General features: G+C 41.8%; 5 protein-coding genes across 5 annotated transcripts; 4 read left to right on the forward strand and 1 right to left on the reverse strand.

The window, feature by feature from the left end:
- Positions 1 to 2,373: 2,373 nt before the first annotated feature.
- Positions 2,374 to 4,000, forward strand: EAE98_004176 (uncharacterized protein; the record flags this gene model as incomplete). Its single annotated transcript, XM_038951796.1, has 2 exons — positions 2,374 to 3,669; positions 3,725 to 4,000. 2 exons carry the CDS (start codon positions 2,374 to 2,376, stop codon positions 3,998 to 4,000), a joined length of 1,572 nt encoding a protein of 523 aa, XP_038812269.1.
- Positions 4,001 to 6,613: 2,613 nt separating this feature from the next.
- On the forward strand, positions 6,614 to 9,580 carry EAE98_004177 (uncharacterized protein; the record flags this gene model as incomplete). Its single annotated transcript, XM_038951797.1, has 1 exon — positions 6,614 to 9,580. One exon carries the CDS (start codon positions 6,614 to 6,616, stop codon positions 9,578 to 9,580), a length of 2,967 nt encoding a protein of 988 aa, XP_038812270.1.
- A 1,439-nt stretch (positions 9,581 to 11,019) lies between these two features.
- On the reverse strand, positions 11,020 to 14,166 carry EAE98_004178 (uncharacterized protein; the record flags this gene model as incomplete). The annotated part of the gene is made up of 4 exons (XM_038951798.1): positions 11,020 to 12,722; positions 13,104 to 13,803; positions 13,854 to 14,091; positions 14,159 to 14,166. 4 exons carry the CDS (start codon positions 14,164 to 14,166, stop codon positions 11,020 to 11,022), a joined length of 2,649 nt encoding a protein of 882 aa, XP_038812271.1.
- A 2,036-nt stretch (positions 14,167 to 16,202) lies between these two features.
- Positions 16,203 to 16,627, forward strand: EAE98_004179 (uncharacterized protein; the record flags this gene model as incomplete). The annotated part of the gene is made up of 2 exons (XM_038951799.1): positions 16,203 to 16,363; positions 16,399 to 16,627. The coding sequence occupies 2 exons, from the start codon at positions 16,203 to 16,205 to the stop codon at positions 16,625 to 16,627; spliced, it is 390 nt and encodes a 129-aa protein (XP_038812272.1).
- An 879-nt stretch (positions 16,628 to 17,506) lies between these two features.
- EAE98_004180 (uncharacterized protein) lies at positions 17,507 to 19,105 on the forward strand (the record flags this gene model as incomplete). The annotated part of the gene is made up of 1 exon (XM_038951800.1): positions 17,507 to 19,105. The coding sequence occupies one exon, from the start codon at positions 17,507 to 17,509 to the stop codon at positions 19,103 to 19,105; it is 1,599 nt and encodes a 532-aa protein (XP_038812273.1).
- Between the last annotated feature and the right edge of the window lie 1,821 nt (positions 19,106 to 20,926).

The raw sequence follows: 20,926 nt of genomic DNA on the forward strand, positions 1-20,926 counted from the left end.
TCAAACCTTTGACCGAGTAGACTTTGAGGCTTGATTATTCGACGACCATCGGACCATGAGTAAGTGGACAATACACGGGCGGCCGGTATCGTCTCAATGAGGGGGTTTTCGTACTTCAACATCCAGACTGGGGAAATTTACACCACATGCCGAAATGAACCTGGACAGAAATTAAAGACGGTCAGATGAAATTGAAGGTCGGCCACGGAAAGCTTGGCTCTCTTGGTATATCAATTACCTCAAAAAGTAAATTATGAATCATGATTAATCAAAAGTTCAAGCACCAAGCACAACACATCGTACAGAGAGAAAAAAGGAAGTTTGTGTGCGATTTAAGAAAATCCCCTCTATCTAAGTTTCCCTTCACCAATCATTCCCATCTTAGCCAACAGATAATTAATTTCCGAAAGTCTGTTGCTCTTGATATGTGAAAAGTCGTCATCACATCTACATACTCTTGACCAATTCGTCCAACTGTAATCTGCCTAAGGAATACGTACGTGGTGCCATGAATTGACAAGATGAATCCTGAATTACGAGATACGATGTAAGAGTATCTAGGAACCTACTTACAGTACATACATACTTCGTACATAAATTGCGCGCATAGATATATTGAATTATCCACAATTTATGTTTTCATATCAGATCATATACACATACATACATACACACATGCATACATACCTAAATGCATAGATGCAGTACATACATAGATCATTCCATGCGATTCGATTCGCATTCAAGCAGAAGAAACATCCAAAACGAAGAGGCTTAAACAAAATGTCGTAATCGTCCAACTATACCGACTACGGGATGAACGATTCATTTTATCTGAGTAGCAAGTGTATCATCCAAAGATTCAAATTCATGCAGACAAGTAAAGGAGAATGAATGTGTGATCTGATGAATCACGATCTTTCAATTAACCTTTTCTTCTCTACCCAAACTTAGTGTCCGTTTTGTTTGTTTAGGACTTTAGGTACCATAGGTAGGCTGAGGTAGGTAGGTAGGTAGCACGGGTAGGTAGGCTGTTTACAACTTTACACTACACTACTGCGTAGGGAAAAATTATAGTCGGGGTTTCACCAACCCTCATGAAAATTGAGTCGAGCAAGCCAACCGAATCCTTTGAAACGAAGATTAGTGCCCTTCAATTTCTCAATGCTTGCTTGGACCGGTTTTGCTCCGCCCATTAGGAAACCAGAAGATGCTGAGAATTATGGATCGGAATTCATCTCTTCATCTATTCATCTAATCACCTTATACGGAGTGGCATTTTATCTTATCCTTCTAGCTTCCATCCCGATGTGCAAACTTGTGTTCTTTGAGTAATGATTCCATCACCCACCCATCCGTGGCCATGCTTCTTACAGAATACCCCTATCTTCCCTCTCATTGGAAGAGACGATGCAACACGCAGAACTCTCCCGCAACCGCGCATCGTGATTGGTTCTCTTCGCACAAACATGAGGAATCGGGATATTACTAACCCCTGAACAGATAATCACATAGCCTCTCAAAACCGAGCAATCCTCCAAGCGTTTGCCTTCCAAGGTTCCGATGACTTTCAAGGGTCACTTGCGGTGAGATCCTCTTAATGACTGGGGTGGTTAGCTGTACCTGCATCGCACCCATGTGCTTTGGAACCGCGCCGTCTGGATGTAAAATGTGGCAAGCAAAGCGAAAGGAAAAAAAAGTCTCTTTTTTCCCTCAGCGTTATAATGGAGAGTGGTACCATCCCATACCAGCCATACCATACAAACCCCCTTCCCCATGGATCCATCCTTAACACATTTTATTCTCCTTGGAGTCTTGGACCAAGTAGGTAGCATTCGAACCAGGAATCTCCCCCTCATCCATGTTCAATTCATAATTAATCCCACTTGTCCAGGGTTCCACTCATTATTTTTCTGTGCCCACCCTCCCCGTCCGTTTTGCCCATTTCCTTTTAATAAATTCTCCTATAGCGAGGAGCACCGCACCCTTCCTCATCCTTTCTTTAAAAGATTCCTCCACCCTCCTTTTCCAACACAAGATCTTCCTTGATCACTACACAGTCATTACCAAGTCCCTTTTGCACAAAAGAGTTCCTTTCTCTATTTCCAACTCTACAGTCACTCTTTACCTTGAAAGCATACACCTTTTTGCGGAATCGACTTTCGCTCTTTAACCCAAACGATTCATCACGACCACTCACACACAAGTTTAACACTAAAAAGAAAAACATTTTGGGTACATAGCCATTCTTCTTTGGATTTTTTTAGACACAATTAGGATAGCATTGATTGCTTGGGAATATATCGCAACAGGAAGGAACATATCATTTACGAGGAATCTAGAATTTACATATATCCTTCGATATCAATCACCATGCATTTCACAGCTGCTTCCTTGGCCCTTTTGGCCGGAGCTGCCACCGCTTATCAACCAGCTCACTACCACCCAAAGCGTATTAACAACGGTACCGTCTCTGCCACCGCTACTGATAACGGCCAAACCACTTTGACCGTTTTCGCTACCACCGTCCGAACCATCACCTCATGCGCTGCTTCCATCACCAACTGCCCAGCTCGTGCCACCTCTGCCGCTGAGGGAGCTTCCACCACCCCAGAAGTTATTGTCGTTACCGATACCGTTACCTTGGCCACCACTGTTTGCCCAGTCACCGAGGCCGAATCTGCTAGCGCCGCCATCACTAGCAAGCACTTGACATCTGCTCTTGCATCCCTCTCATCTGCCATTGCCAGTGCTGCCAGTGAAAGCTCTTTCTACGGTGCCACCACCACCGTTGCTCTCCCAGCTGCTTCCAGCGGAGTTGTTGGTGCTTCAACTACGGCTTTATCCGCCACACCGTCCGCCACAGCTGATGCTTGCGTATCCCAATGTAATGCATCATACAACTCTTGCCGAAGTGCTCCAGATGCAAACCGAGCCACCTGTGCTTCCAACTATGCATCATGCCTCGGATACTCTCCATATGATAGCAACGGATCCCTTGTCACCCCAACTGCTTGCTCCTCGTCAGCAGCATCAACTGCTCTCGGTGTTGAGACTAGCCCAGCTGCCTCAGGTGTTGTTGCACCATCTGGATCTTCCCCATCCTCCGTCGTCGTTCCTCTCGGAACTGGTGTCGTTTCCGCCGTCCAAACCGTCACTACTAACGCTAGCCACACCTTAACCTACACTCTCGGCTCCGGTTCTTCCACCACCGTTGTCACCACCACCATCATTGAGACCTCCGCCTCTACCATCTACGCCACCGTTACCCCAACTCAAACCGTTGCCGCTTCTTCCGGTGCCGGTTCCCCAGCTGGTTCCGCCGCTGCTTCTTCCGAGGCTGGTGTCGTTTCTGCTGGTGAATCTACCACTTCCCAAACCACCACCGTCTACGGTACCTCCACCTCTACCCACTACGTCACCGTTTCAGCTGTTTCATCTGGATCTGCTGCTACTGGTCTCCCTGGTGTTAGCGCTATTGTCTCAGGTGCTGGATCCGCTTCCCCATCCGCTTCCGCTGGTGCTTCCTCTGGAGAGACCACTGGATCTGGAGCTGGAGCTGGATCTGGATCTTCCGGTTCCGGATCATCTGGATCTGAGACCTGTGCTTGCGCCGAGGCCGCTACCGTCACCGTCACTGCTACCGTTGCCGCTCAAACCGTCACCGTTGTAAGTTTTTAATCATTTGCACCTTTCAAAAACTCATCATACTAATCATCTCTAGACTGCCGCTGCCGCTGGATCTGATGCCACTGGTGCTCTCTCCGGTATCCAAACCGCTGTTGTTTCTACTGACGCTGCCGCTGCTACCACCGATGCTTCCGTCGTTGTTAGCACTGCTACCGTTGTCCCAATCCCAGCTACCACCGCCGCTGTCACTTCCATCCCAATGTACGGCAACGGAACTGTTGTTACTTCCACCAAGAAGTCCAGATGCGCATCTTCTGGTTTCTTGACCAGCAAGGCTAAGCCAACTGGTGCCAAGCCAACTGGTTACTAAATTCTTTCCACAAAAGGAATGAATTTTGTATATCCTTGAACTCGATGTGATCAACTGCTTCTTGACAGCGAAGTAAGTGATTGTGTATGAGTAAAGATGTTGAGGTGGAGGTTTCCTTTGTTAATTGTACATTGTTTTTTTATTGCCAAATATTTATGAAGAGGATTTGAAGATGGAGCAGGATCAGACAGTTTAGAAGATTGGGGATTGATGTAAGGGATTGATATCAATGAAGACAAAACAAAAACCAAATACTTTCTTGTGCATTATCATTTTTAGAGTTTATGTATGCGTTTTTGGTGTTTTTATTGAACCTCTTGCTTGCTTGTATGTTTTTGGTCATCTGGTTATGACTTAACACTTCTATGGAGTTCTTGCATATGATGCCACGATGGGTTTGGAGGATAGTTTTTTGCATCAGCGTCTCAATTTACAGATTCATGAACGTATTCCTTGTATGCTATTGTGCAATCTTCTATTCTTCTCTTCTTTCGATGTGCTGCGCAGGACGATGTAAACAATTGAGGAAGTGTGATGTCAAGTACACAAGGTTGCTTGTCAGCAAAGTGTTATATTCTTGTATATACCTAGGTAGCTTAAAATCAATCAACGATGGTACCCATGTTCCATGGATTTTCACACTGAACTCTACAATAATGTGATGAAATGAGTGAATAAACAAATATCTGTGACTGCAACATTTGAATTTGCCACACGGGTACGGAGGATTTGGACAGTTGATGGAGAACGGTGGAGGGGTAGTACTAATTCCTTTGGAGAATAATCATACCACACTACAAATACTATCTATCATGTGGTACGCGATGGATTTCAAGCATTTGGCTTGATTACTACATCGCCATCTTACTCTTGACTTGAATCCCAAAGAAAGTTGTACTAACAATTCTCATTCTTATCTCATCCTCAACCTCAGATTCGTAATCATTCATTTGGCTACTCAGCTACCTCCCACTTTCGAAGTAGGGGACTCGAAAACAAGTGAAACATATCACTTATTGCACTGCACTGGCATTAAATTTCACAGCAACGGGAAATCTATTCTTGGACACCTCATCCGAAATGAACTTTTTCTCCAACGGAGAGTGAGAGTGCAGAATGAAGAAATTTGAATTGAAGAGATCGGAAATAATATACTGGATCTAGTATGTACCCCGGAAGATCATTTGTTTGATATATCCATCTCGACTCTCGTCTGGTGTGTGATTTGTCTGTCTGATGCATCATGATGGAATGGAATGGGTCATGGAATCAGTATGAGGAGACTCTTTCGACGAATGAGAAAGGAGAAAGCGTATTTTGCATACTGTGTATCTTACGAGTATGACCTTGGAAGTTGGAACTCGGGGTATGGTATGTATGATGTTGAAATGCGGTGGGGATTTGTCTGTCTGGAAGGTAAGACATTCTATGGCACGCATGTATTTTGATAGGTAGAGTATGTGGTATGTATGTAGTATGTAGTATGTAGTATGTATGTGCGTATGATGTGGGCAGAGTCATGATGATTGATTGATGGATCGTATGGGGGGAGTTGGAGATAAGGGTCTGAAGATTTGATTGAAGGAGAATGCGTCTGGTGGAATAGTAGTGAGGGAGGGATACATACTCGAATATTTGATGAAATTGTATATTATAATAAAAATGTTGAATATAGATTTTAAATATAGATTTTATTGTAGATGTTGTTGATATGATATTAACATCAAATCAATATTAACTAACATTGACAATCTTCTTTCTTCTCTTCCCTCTCAATGTTCCATGTGATTCTTTCCTTTCCTTTCCCCATCCCCTCCCATGCCATCACTAAGCACAATCGCATAATCGTCGTTTTCAGCCAAGCCCAATAAGAAAAGGTTAAAGGCCGAAGCCCAAAGCCCAAAGCCCCTTCGCATTGTCAATGTCTGGAACTTGATTCTCTCTCGACACCATTCATTGCCATTATCACACCTCACTCTCTCTCGCCCGCACTGTACGAGTATCATGACTCGAAGATTACGAATTCAATCTTCACATTGGTCGCATTCAACCTTTCACATCCAAACCAGCCTTTTCCATTAAACAGACTTCATTCATTCATTCATTCATTCATCCATTCTTCATCCATTTCTTCATCCATTCATTGTACAACTTCATTCCACGGTTTTATTCAACCGTGCCTGCCTAGGTACTGAGGTATTCTACCCAACTTTCCATCTTACATTGCATTGCATTACCGATCGATACATTACCTTATCCTCAATTCTTCTGGAAGGCGGATACGAAAGATTGCTGTACTCTTTACTCTTACTCTCTACTCTTTACTCTCTCCCCTCTACCCTCTCCCCTTTCACATCTTTATTGTATTTTTACCATCTTCGTGGGACTTTTGGATTCAAATCGAATGCACGGTTCATAATTCAATTCAATTCAATACCAGGATTCACTCTGCGAAACAGTCATCATTTCCATTTCAATCACATCATATTTACATACCAAGCTATTCATCACCAAGCAACCAGCAACTACCACCATCTGCAACCTGCGATCGCTTTCAACTTTCATCCTCGACAAAAACCCACCGCCCCACCCAAAGTACCCTACATATACACAATGCGTCGTGCATCTCAAGATATGAGCGATCCCGACCGTAACATTATGGAATCAACCGGTATGCCAGAAGACCCCATAGACCTCGATCTCATATCCGAGAGGGAAGATTCCCCTTCAAATCGAATTCATACACCACCACCACGCATCGCTGCAAGATTCTATCGCCCCACCAACAATCGACGGAAATCTTCGGCTGCATCCTCGAGACGAAATTCCATTTCATCAGTTCATTCACATGGCTCGAGTCGTCATGCGGCGGGCCACGCCGGTATGCCGTGTCCGCAGAGTAATTATATCGCTCAACATCTACGTAGAGCGAGTATACTGGAAGATCGAAAGGCTAGATTGGCCGATAGAGCAGCGCATGCGGAGAAAGTTAGATTGAGAGCGGCATTAGCCAAGGCAGCACCGAGAAGTACCACGAACACGGAGGAAAGAGCTTTAGCAGCGCAACAAGCGAGAGAGAAGAATCTGGCAGAGATAGTAGCGAGTTGCGCCGAGGAAGTGAAGAGGGCAAAGGGAATTGCGGAGACTATGAAAGAGAGAAGGGAACTAGAAGGGAAGAAGCTTAGAAAGGAGATGGAGGAAAAACTTGCCGAGGCTGAAAGGAGGCGAGAGGAAATATTGAGTCGAAACAACAACAGCAAACAACGAGGAAGAAGTCTGAGTAATATGAGAAAAAGTTCAAGTCCAAGTCCAGTTGCGGAGAACAAGAAAGCACCACTTACTGAATCAGCGGCAGCCAAGATAATTCAAACTAGATGGAGAATTCATCGACGTTGGAAGGCATTACATGATTTTGCAGAACTGGGGCTCACAATCGACGGGGTTCGCGAGACTTCATTTGAGAAAGTGGTTGATCTATTGGCACAAGAGAAAGTTCTCCTCAGTACGGCACATATTTTGAGAATTTGTGGACTCAAAGAAGGAGAAAGCGGATCAGTCAATGAAATGACAGCAGTCCGAACCTTTCTCAGCGCTTTCCTTATCCTTGGTCACCCTACACAGGTTTTGAGTAGTAAAGGTGATAAAGGAGAACAGGAACAGGTAGGAGCGCAACCAATGAAGAGGGATGATTTGGCTAATCCACAATTGCAGGACCTCGTTGCAAAAGCCCGAGATCTACTTATTTCCTTTGAAACTGTTTTGTCTAGATTGACAACTGCAAACAATTACACACCTCCTCCAGCTCAGCTTTCAACATTGTCGGAAGTTTATGCAACATTCTTCAATGCTTTTATCGCTTGGAAATCTAGAGATGCAAGTACGCTCATTGATATGATGGTTTTACAATTTGTAGAATTAGATTCGATATGGCAAACTGTGAAAGATAGTACGGAAGAATCTGTCACTGATTCATATCGTGATGGAATCAGAGACAATCAACTTAAATTGATGGTTAGGATCAAGAGACTTGCCGGTCCAGTTCAGGGGAAACGATTGATTTCAAATGCCATCCGAGAAGCAAGAAAGGTTAAACAAACCAAAAAACCTACTGGGGATTCGAAACCTCGTGCGGCGGAAACTGGATCAGCATCTCCTGTTATTGAAGATTTTAATGCTTCCGATAATGCCGTTGCATCTCATTTACAAACTCTCACACCACCTGCTACACCTATCAAACAACGTCGTGGACACGTTACCGATGCAGATAATTTAAGATCAGTTAATTCGATACTTCCCGATAATCGAACTTTGGTTCATGAATTGGCCATTAATAAAGAATATCGTATCTCGATGGAAGATTGTCTTCAACAGCGAGGGGTCGTTAATCAACTTATCTTTGATTCCATGAGACAAGAAGTCGCAGCTGGGAATAGTGATCCTTGGGTTCTTGCAATGGCCGATAACATCAAGGGTAAACTTCAACGTCTTCTTACTCCTGGAAATTCAATGTACAAACTCATTGAAGATTCACTCGATACGGATTTGGTAGCATCAGAACTCAAGAATGGCAGGTTTTCTTACGAAACTTTCTTCAATTTCATGGGCAATATTTTACCTCGATTATGTGCTCCTTTCCGAGATGATGAGGTCAAAATTCTTGCTGAGAATACTCTCAGAGAAGGTGATTTCGTCGATCGTCTTCAAGCATTGATGCGCTTCATCGATCTAATGCAACTCGATTATGCCAATTTCATGCTTCAACAATCGGCTCCTGAACTGATCAAGCATGCTTCCACCTATGAAACTAAACGTTTCTCGGAAGAAATGGAAGAGACCAATAACGATCTCACCATCACCACAAGAGCTTGGCGCGAAGCTCGTCAAAAGGTTTATACAGAAGCTGCTCGTCGAGATCCGGAAAATATCGGGTTGGCGAGAAATAGACCTACGCCAGAGAAAACATACATTCAGATGCTGGTAGATATATGTACATCTGCGCCCGGAAGCCCAGTGCCAGAAACCTTAAGGTTGGACATGGCAAGGATTGAGACGGCAAGGAAAGATACTCTTCGAATCGTCACCACTTCAGCAATTCTTCTACAGGCCAAAAATATCCTTAAGCGAGATGTTCGAAGTCAATGGAAAATTGAAGCTTCAAGAGTTTATTCCGTGCTTGAAAATTCCAAGGAATCAGAACAAGCAGAACAAGGCATCACAGCTGCATTGGAAAGTAGTAGAAGTATGCCCATGGCTACCAAAAATCATATTCGTGAATTAGTCAAGAGAATTATGGCAGCAGCTTCGGCACTAAGTTCTACAGAAGGAGAACTTCGTGAACCGGTTATGAAACTTTTGATGACTAGATTGAGAGGTTATCTTATTCATAGATTGGCAAAGGAAAACCCACGGAATGATGGGAATGGCAATGAAGGAATTGCGGGGTTGGGCATGCCAGAGTTTGTGGCGAAGATTGGAGGGATTGTGGAGGTGCTTGGGAAGATGGGGAGAGTTGATAAAGATGCCCATGGACTCTGGTACGAGGTTGTTGAGACTGCGGCTGCGAATGAGGTTGAAGTTTGATTTGGATTTTATCTTTGAAGGGTGGTGGTTTGATTTCATTTCACGCGGTTCCCGGATTGGGGTTCTGTGTATACTTCCTTTCGGCAGGCGTCCTGGGGCTTGGGCTTCATTACCTTGCAGGAATGGATGAGGATTCGGAGTGGGGTTACTTTGATTTGAAATAAGCATGGGAGTTGGTGGCTTGAGGATTTATTTCTTTACCTGCTTGTATGATTTCTTGCCTTGCTTTGGGATGGTTAGGATATTATATCATGGATGGATGGATGGATGGATATGAATTACGACCTTTGTTTATCACTTGGCTTTTTGCTTTTTTGTAGGGTAATGGATAGGGGAACAGGTAGAGGTTTGACACATACAGCGTGGTAGGCATTGGTGCGGTTGGTATTTCATATCGCGTACTCTGCCTACATATAGCATAGCAATGAGTGCAGTAGGGGTTTCGTCCTTGGTATCCATACATATATTTCATACGTCGTCATGGATTGTAGTAGCGATGGAATGGAATGGAATGGGCTGTGGCGGAGGACTGAGGACTGGTACTGAAATGGAAATGGAAATGGGAGTACTTTTACCCCTTCCTTTGATCAGTCGGATAGTTGTTCATTTAATCAATCATTCAATCAACCAATCAATCAATCAACCAATCAGTATATCGCATACAAAATAGCTCTCTTTTAATCTATCTGCCCGCTCTCATATCAAATCACATTATATCACATATCACATATCACATATCATCAGTACTCACGGAACCCCCTCCCCGTCTCTCCCCCCTCCTCCCCCTCCTCCCCCTCCTCTCCCTCCTTTTATATACATACATACATATATATACATATACATATATATATATATATATATATATCAAATAATCTTTAAAATAATCTATATATCAATACTAATATCGAAATCGAAATCGAAATATATTCATTATATCGTATCATATCATATTGTATCATATTGTTCTTTAGAAAAATACATAGGGAAATTTAGTTTTTGTAGTAATAATTAGATAAGATAATAGGTAATATAAGTATATTTGAGATTTGAGATTTGAGATTTGAGATTTGAGAAGATAAATCGATAGATTATTTCCTTCTCATGTTCCTTTTCATTTTCCTCAATTTTAACCTTTTCTCATCTCATCTCACTGTTCTTTTGATTATTTGTTCGCTGATCGTTTATCCGCTGATCGTTTATCCACTGATTGTTTATCCGCTGATTGTTTGTCCGTTGATCGCATGTTCACTAATCGTTTTGCTACATACTATTATATACATATACATATACACATTTATATACTGAATGTATACGAGCATTTCTTGAACAGATATGTATTGTAAGTATAAGCGCGTATCTCGAGGTTCCTTTTAATTATATACAAACATACATAAAAGTTCACCCCCTAATCCCCTTAACCTTCCACATACCCCAATGCCTCATCCAAATCTCAACCCTGCACTCGGATCCCACGTCGTTTGTTTGGGCTGCGCTTGCGTCTGTGGCGGGGGTGCATTTTCCCCACCACCACCAACAGCATTACCAGCAGCACCACTACCACCAAATTTGATTCCCAATTCCGGATTCCACGTTGCACCTGCACCCCCACCCATATTAACGCTATTTGCAAATGCGCCTGGCATACCTCCTACATTCCCCACTCCCCCGGGACCCGCACCCCCAACATTCACCGGCGTACTCTGTAAACTCGCTCTCTGCGGAACCGGTGCTTGGATCGGGCTCATTTCTCTCCTCGGACTGGGCACTTCGCCGCCCTGCATTTGCACCGGGATGAGCGGTTGTGGCGGTGGCGGCGCATGATGTCCTCCTATGCTCACTCCCCCACCAACTCCTGGTTGAGGATGATGTAAACTAAGACTACTCATCGGTTTCAACGGCATACTTAAATCCGCTTCCATCCTTCTTGCTTCCTCCCTTCTATCCTGTACAAAAGCCTTACAACCATCTCTAAATCTCCCTACTATCTTCGCCAAATCATTGTAGAATTTCCTTCCACCATCTACATTATTGACTATCTCTTTGTACTTATAGTATGCCATTTCAAGTTTCTGTAAGGCCTGTTCTCTCTCCCTCGTGCTTGTATCTCCAGCTCTAGCTTTGATGAATGATCCGTTTGCTATTTCCAATTGTTGGAGGAGCTTTTCCTGTTCTTCCGATTCGGTTTTAAGAGAAGTGAGATCTGCGTCGTAGGTGTGGGAGAGGCGTCTCTCGAAGAAATCTTCAAAATGAGCTGGAACAACAGGTGTTGAGGGATAGTCTCGTTCCAAACGAGCAGTTTCGGCTAGAATGCTATGATTTATGTCATCCTTCTTTGCTTTCTCTCTTATAGCTTCGATTTTCCTCCTCCTTCTACTCTCCAATCTTGAAATTTCGTTAAGGGAATTTCTAAGTTTGGAAACTTCCCCTTCAAGATTTGGTGGTATATTAACTCGTCGAGAGCTAGGGACGAAATTTCCAATATCTCGGTCTGAACTGGTAAGAATCTGAAGAATAGATTCATACTCGCGAAATTTGACGATAACAACTTGGTCACTGTTCGCCGCGCTTTTGAAATATCCTTCGATTTCATCCACTTGAGTATATAATTTCGGGGATGCAGACCGAGAGTCTAAACGAGCCCATCTATCACTTCCGAATTTTCTCAGTAGTCGATCATTTTCAGATGCTTCTGATTGTAATAGCTCTTTAGCTTCGAGAAATATAGCTTCATCTGATGCCTTGAGCTTTGCCGCATCGGAAAATGATCGATTGATACGACCAATTGCATCTGCTTGACGAAGCTCTTCCGCATGAGAAAGCAAAGTAGGAGGAAGGCCCAAAGGTTTTTCAAGGGCTTGTAGAGAGCCAGGGAGATTTAGGGAACGAAGGGTATCATGGATCCGGGTTGTTAAAATCTCAAGTTCGTCAATGATATTGTTATTAACAATTCGATCGCGACGTTCTTCGTAGATACTGGCTGCTACATGAACAGCAAAAGGCACAAGTTTGGAGAACAGCGGCGGTCCAAATTCTTTATGATCTCCAAGGAACGTCATGGGTTCAGAAACTTCTTTTGGGATTATAGGGTTGGCCATACTTGCTCGTTCAAGGCGTTTCAGTTCGTTCTTAGGTGGTACAGGATCTACAAAGTTAGCTGGTATCCGAAGAAATATATATTCGTCCTATTTGTTCGGTTGTATATGGGGGCAAGCCCCCAAACCCCCATAGCTCGCTCCGCTCGGAACTTTCCCATATTACAATTTGAAGATGAGAATGTGGAGGCTTTCTCCGAGCCGTCATAACTCGCGACGCTCTTATAAGGAACTACAAGAATGCATAGAAGCTTGCGCTATACCCTCCCTCCCCACTGCGGTTTTTACCCAGCAGCAAGCTCTCAAATCCTCATAGTACACTGCGCTAGAAAGCTTAATCGCCTTGCAAATAGTCTGCCTCCACGGCAGTGGCCCCCGGAGGGCTAGCGGAGCGTCACCCAATCAACGAACTTAGGAGAAACAAAACTTACCAAGATAAATTAAATCATTGTCCTTCTCAGCCCTTTTCAAACATTCCGTCACCGTATTCTTTAACAACTGTAACTCACTTGCCACAGCTTTATTGACATATTTTATTTCCTTGATCCCCTCATTGGCGCAAACGATACTATCTGTCAACCTCGCTACCTCCTCTCCGTATTTTCTCTTCTCCAAACAATCACACGCCATGCGATATTGTGCCGCCGCCGCAAAATGATGATGTTTAACCGATGAATGATGTAGCCATTCCGAACTTATAGCATTACTCTTCATACCCCAATCCGAAGCTTGCGAATATAAATCTGACACTTTCGCAGCCAATTTTGCCACTAAAGCATCTTTGGTCCCGTTTCCTCGTGCTCTTGCCCAGAAACATTCTTGGGCTTGTGCTAACATAAGACTTTGAAGACATTCCAGTGTATCATCATCCATATCTTCAGGAGGGGAAGTGCGCAATTCGGGTATTATTTCCTCCTTTAAATGTTTGAGTACTCCCGCCGCAAGAGAAAAGTTGTTACAAGCAATTTTCAATCCATCCGCCGTTGCTCTATTGGCAGACATGGCGAGCTGGGAATAGAGAGCCGCGAGGTTGAACATTACATTTGCGAGTTCGAATTTGAGGTTGTTTTCTACAACGAGTCGGTCGATGTTATATCCTAGAGCGGGGTACCATGAAAACTCTACTCCGATCTGTTCAGATAAGTAAGTGTATATCTGCGGAACGTAGAGGGCTGACATACATCTATAGGGAATTTACCCCCCAACCAGGAAAGTTGACCTGCATATGCTGATATCTTTCTTATTCCAGTGGTATGAGGTTCCCTGACATGAATAGCATCTCTCCGTAAAGCGTCGATAACCTCAAGGTCCTGCTTGAACATATCCGGATGTTGGTCATATTTTGTGGATATGTATTGCTTTATAGCATCTGATAATTGTAGGTTGGTAGCCTTTCGAAATGGCAGAAAGAGAATATTGCTGGTAGTTGATAGATTAGCTTGTGATTTCGCTGAAGGTATGATACTAGATGTAAAATCCTACTTACCTAGCCATGATGAATTTCGATCGACTTGTGGTTGTCTATGATTTGAGGGGAAATCCTTCTAGACATCGACTTCTCCAATGTAAATAATGCGGGCGCATTTTGATACAGGGTCGATTGCGCTGGGATCAATGAGGCAGGAATTGAGGCCACAAGGCACAAATATTTAATAGACTGACAGTACGGCTTCACAAGCTCACAAGCAACAATGATTTCTTGTACGAGGAGTGAGTGAAGAAAAGAAATTTGTGAAATCATGAGTATTGTTTACCAATAAAGATTGGTAGCCTCAGTAGCGATGTTGACAATTCAGTCAATTATCCAGATCCAAACCGAAATCAAAATCAAAATCCACTCACCATTGTGACCTACGGTTGAACTTTTCAGACATTTGGATATTTGGATATCAATGTATTTTCCGTGAGATGTCCACTGGTGGTCTCAGAACATGTGCCACCAAAGTGAGACTTCCGTACCGTTGATGCTGTACTTCTAGAATGTACAGAATCGTGCATGATGACCCAGCAGGCGAACAAGTAAGAGATTCGATCGAGAACAACTTGAATAGGATAATATCGCTACGGAGTATTCTTATCATTCCCAAATTCGCAGACAAAACAAACCCCTTTTATCTTTAGACCCAGTCTCTGCTTGGGAGAAAAAAAGAGGCCAAAATTAATCACCCTAATAAATTCTATAATAAATCAATAGATAATAAAAATACAAAAATGAATGATATCTAATAAATCCTTGAATAATCTTCAATTTATAAAAGTATTTAAACATTTAATTCTCTGAATTAGAATGGAACAATAGGATTATTCAAGGGCTTTGCTAGTAGTCAATTCCGGCCTGCTGTTCCTCCTACAAAGAGCCAGTCCAGATCACTACGATTTCAAACCCCCTATTCCTCATTCAAGCCATTTCCGAAGCCACCTTTGAGATCTCGAGGGTTTCAACTCCACATATTCAGTCGCAACAACTCTAGAGAGAAATTACTTTATCAATGTGTGACAAACAGCTAGCCATAGTGGTACCCTACCGTACCAGATTATGGTAGAATGGGATGGCAGATATAATACGTTGCATGGTCGGAAGTCCTGTGTGTATACTCCTCTCCTCGCATTGCCATTCATCCAAACGATCATCCAAGACAGAAACGACGACTTTACATTGAAACTTGGTTCGGCCCGTTGCTTTCTGGAAAATCAGTGTACACCGTCGATGAATGAAATATAAAAATAAACTCAAAAGCAATGCCGAGCGTCGATCGTTTCTCTTACCTTTGACAATCGTTGTTTCGAGAGGTTGGTTGGAGGTTGGAGGTTGGTTTGAAGAGGTTATGATGCTCATGTTGTTAGAAAAAAACTCCTGAGAAGGGATTACTCTTGGTCATGGAGTGGAAGATTGACGTGATGATGGTACTTGAATATTACTTGATTGAATGAAGCACTGATTGAAATGATTTGCCCCTATATGATGATCGTTGCGGGTACTAGGGGAGATACCTGGTAGCCAGTGGTCGGTAGGTATGATTTTTGTTATCTAAAAGGTTTACGGAGCACTTTGAATTTGGAAGAGATACAGAAAATGATGATATTTTTGAAGGCATTCCTAACATTGCACGATTCTTTCTAGTGTGGGGGTTTACGAGTAATAATATGTACCTATGTCTATCGAACTTCACTCCTTTAACTTCACTCCCAACAATCATCAACTTTCATGTCGAGACGAAAAACTCTTTATCTGTATCAAGAACAACAACGTCACCACTGATTCACCTCGAGATATTTATAATCTTACTCTGAAACCAATGTTCATCTCGATTCTCCAGACTTCAGTATCACCAGGTATCTTTCCCGTTGATTGATTGTTGATTATATTGATCAATCAATCAATCAATATTCGCCTCAAATCTATAAATAAATAGCTACCGTCTTGTGTGTTCCAGCCGGTGTTGTTCCATAGTCCAATAGTCCAACCGTCCATACACATCTAGACATCCAGACATCCAGACATCCAGACATTCATCGGAATCAATTCTGGTATGCAGCCACTACCCAGCCCGATCTCGAATTGGAAGAATGAGAAATTTCCATCCCCACTTGTCCGCGCACTCCCCGCCCGGCGCCCGCAGATGTCTGAGTCTGACTCTTACCTTTTGGTTGATTTATCCGGCACTAATCACGCTCCCTGGCTCGAGCCTGGGTAAGTTTGTTGTGTAGGTATTATTAGACTATTAGTATGGAGCGCTGTGGTCTCATGGCCAAGAACACATTCATCACCCCTGAGGGTGGTACGCAATCTACAAAGCACCAGGTCTGCAATCTCTACACTTCATATGGTTGTGAAATCTCTACGCAGTGTCGAATCAAACCTCATATCGAGATGACTAACGTACGGAAATACACTTCCCTTTTGAGGATTCACTATCACGGTAAAATTTTAATTGGAGATGTCGAAAAAGGATAATTTGGAATGGTGGGATGGCATTGGTTGAACTTGGATGGGGTTGTAAAAAATAAACAAGTGAATGAAGAAAGGATGAAGTCTTTGAAGAGAGAGAAGGAACGAGAGAAAGGGGAAGGGAGATATCTATTATTTAGTAGATAGATACATAGATACTGAGTAGGTAGATACATAGACGGGTAGATATTCTTGACTGATTCCTCTCCTTCCCGTTACAAGAGTCAAGACTCAAGTTTCAAGGCTCACGGGCAAGACTCAAGACTCAAGACTCAAGGCTCAAGGCTCAAGGGCTCAAGACAGTCTCGATTCAGTGAACTTTATGATAATTCGTTGTAGTTCATTCCCAACATCATTAATTAATTCCATGTGTACTATGTATTAACTAGGTCCACGGGTAGTATTAGTAGTATTAGCAATATCAACAATATCAACAATATCAGTACTACTCATTACATATAACTAACTCAACCCATCTCTAACTTTTCGATTGACAAGGTTCATCGCTCCGCATTAATGTTTAGGGTAACTGCATATCAAAATATCAAAATATCAAGCTTATCTTAGCTCGACTTTCCTTCTTATTCCGCTTTGCTCGCTTTGGATTTGGCTTTTTAATTTCTTAGATCTGCCCTACAACTTAACCTTCTTTTGTATCTTTCCTCTTTCTCTCCTACATCAATAATCTCTCTCTCACTCGTTCCTGAACTTCCGTCTGCCATTTCTTCTAGAAAAAGTAGAACAACTGTCGTTACATACACCTCTTTCTTTTACACCTCAATCTTCGTCGACTCGCTCTCGGGGTTCTCCGTACGCATCTTTCCATCACGTCATAGACAATCTGGTGTTACTGGCTTGCAAGTATTTCCATCTCCCAACTTCACAATGGGCATGATAGGTACGGGTACCTCGATATCGCCGAACAGGTTGATCAATCCTCGAAGTCCTTTCACCCGCATTGCGCTATTCACATTCATTTGCCTCACAATCATCTTCTTCACCGGTCGACCTACACCAGAGAGGCTGCATCAAATCCAATCAAAACTCAGTCCTAGCTCACAAGAAATTCTTACCACACAAAATGGTTCTCCCGATTGTGCCGTCAACTCAACACACCTACGTGAACTGAAAGCAAAATATGGTCTCGATGATAAAATTGAATATGCCTCCAGACAAGTCAGATATCATCGACAAGATATTGAACGAAAATCCATTACCAGACTCGACGAACACTTATTCCCTCGATACTTTGATACAATCAACATCGAGAAAGACACGGCTCCTACTACGAAATGTCTGAAACCACTCGATGTACCGGTCCCAAAGTCTGCTATTCCTGCAGATGTGAATGCTACCGAGTTCCTCTTCGGTATTTCTACCACCTACAAGAGAATTACTGATCCAAAGATTAACCCCATGCTCGATTGGTCGCATTGGTTGACCGATGGTCATGGAAACTCCAATGGAGGTGGATTGATCCTACGATTGGTCGATGCTTCGGAAAAGGAAATTGACGAAATCAAGAAAATGTTGAAAGCATATGGAATCGATGCCAAAGTCTACACTGCAGACAGTAAAATCGAAATGGCCGAGCGTTACTTTTCTCTCCTACCTGCTTTATATAACGACAAGTCCAGAAAACATCGAAAATGGCTGGTAATGTGCGACGACGACACATTCTTCCCAAACATGGATGCTCTCATTAAGAAAATGGCAACATATGATGCTAGTGAAGATTTATATATTGGTAATCTTTCTGAGGATGTCGGTAGTCTTGCCCGCCATGGAAGCCAAGCTTATGGTGGAGCTGGAGTCTTCTTTTCCGTTCCTTTGGCCGCGACAATTACAGATCTTTTCCCTCAGTGCAGCACTAAACAAAAGGTCGAAGAAGCAAATTCCGGATGGGGTTCTCAAGGTGATATCCTTCTCCGAAAGTGCGTATACGAAAACACCGAAGTCCGTTTGACTGTCCTTCATGATATCTGGCAATTGGATATTGTTGGTGATCCATCAGGGTTCTATGAATCTGGTATCAGACCACTTTCTCTTCATCATTTCAAGGGAGGAATGTGGCATGAAGCTCAAGTTTTTGAATCCACTAAAATTCAGCAAGTTTGTGGTGAAGATTGTTTCCTTCAAAGATTCCAAACCAGAGATAACTTTATCCTTACAAATGGTTGGTCCATTGCTCATTATCCTAAGGGTATTGATTTCAACCTCCATCAAATGGAAAGGACATTCAATGCATTAGGTGATGATGGAACAGGATGGAATCTCGATTTTATGTTTGGACCTCAAAGAATTCCTCTTCGTGAAACTGGACGAAAAGTTTCATGGGATCTTGCTGAATCGGAATTGAGAGCAGACGGAACGGTCAGACAAACCTATATTCGAAAGAAGGATGATTGGAGGTGGAAAGATCACAAGGATGGAAAGAGAATGTATGATGTTGATGGTGTTTTGGAATTGATTTGGACTCTGTGAGATTATAATTGAGTTTGACGGAGAGAAATATATGTTAATGGGAGAGGAATTGATTGATGACTTATTTATACATTCTATGCCGAAAGGGGCGTTTCTGGCTTCTTGCTTTAGGGATGGAAAATCGGATCCTCCCCTTTTTTGTACACACTCTTTGGCGAATCCAAGGTAGAATGGGTCGGGTCGGGCTGGGCTAGACGGATAGTACCAGAAATGCATGGGTATGGCGTTTTGTCGAATACATATATATGGAATACATACTCGAAGTATGAAGAGCGGATCAGAGGAGAGGGGGGGAGAAGAAAAGTTATAGAGGTGTATACATCATCCGGTAACTACAGATAGAATATGGATAAGCTTCCTTGATTCTTTCAGCGTTTGTGTGTTAGAAGAGAATGAGACATGGAACGGGGGGGAGCAAATAATAGAAAGTCTTTATTCACGGAATTTTTGAATTGGGAATTTTAAATCCTTTTGTATGATGTGATGTGATGTAGGTAGTACGGAAAATGGGGGTCACTCCAAGCCAAGAATGAGAGTGGATGATGTGATGACAGCGCGTATCGTATTGTATCGTATCGTAGGGCTGGGCTGTACTGCACTGTACGTCGATTGTAGGGTAGGGCTGAAGGATGGGTGGATGGATGGAAGGATGGGTGGATGGATGGAAGGATGGATGGAGTATGTAGATAGATTTTGTACGTCAAAATTTACGTCAATTTACTTGGCTGGATGGGGATGGATGGGAATGTGGATGTATGGGGATGTGGATGTGGATGGATGGGTATTGTATTTATTTTATTTTGTTTTGTTTTTTTTACTTTCTTTGCTTTCTTTTGGATATGAGGAGAAGAGAGGCGAGGTGAGGTGAGGAGAGGAGAGGTGAGGTGAGGTGAGGTGAGGTGAGGTGGGTGGAGAGGTGGAGAGGTGAGAGTATAGGAGTATATTTACTTATATTTATATATTTATCTATCTATTTACCTAGATATAGTATCTATCTATCTATCTATTTATTTATCTATTTATCTATCTATTTATCTATCTATTTATCTATCTATTTATCTATCTATTTATCTATCTATTTATCTATTTATTTATCTATTTATTTATCTATCTATTTATCTATTTATTATCTATTTATTATCTATTTATTATCTATTTATTTATTTATTTATTATCTATTTATTTATCTATTTATTTATCTATTTTATCTATTTATCTATTTATTTATCTATTTATTTATTTATTTATCTATTTATCTATTTATTTATTTATTTATTTATCTATCTATTTATCTATTTATTTATCTATCTATTTATCTATCTATTTATCTATCTATTTATCTATCTATTTATCTATCTATTTATCTATCTATTTATCTATCTATTTATCTATCTATTTATCTAGATATAATATCTATCTATCTATTTATCTATTATCTATTTATTTATCTATTTATTTATCTATCTATTATTTCTATTATCTATTTATTTATCTATTATTTATCTATCTATTAGTTATCTATTTATCTATCTATTTATCTATCTATTTATCTATTTATTTATCTATTTATTTATCTATCTATTTATCTATCTATTTATCTATCTATTTATCTATCTATTTATCTATCTATTTATCTATTTATTTATTTAGATATAATATCTATCTATTTATCTATCTATTTATATATCTATTTACCTAGATATAGTATCTATCTATCTATCTAGGTATATATCTACCTAAGTATGCAGATGCAGGTATAGAGGTAAATATCTCTGATCAGAAAAATTCGAATGTCGGATTTATAACCAACCTAACCAACCT

Source organism: Botrytis deweyae (genome assembly GCF_014898535.1).
Source record: "Botrytis deweyae strain B1 chromosome Unknown BDEW_007, whole genome shotgun sequence".
NCBI lineage: Eukaryota > Fungi > Ascomycota > Leotiomycetes > Helotiales > Sclerotiniaceae > Botrytis > Botrytis deweyae.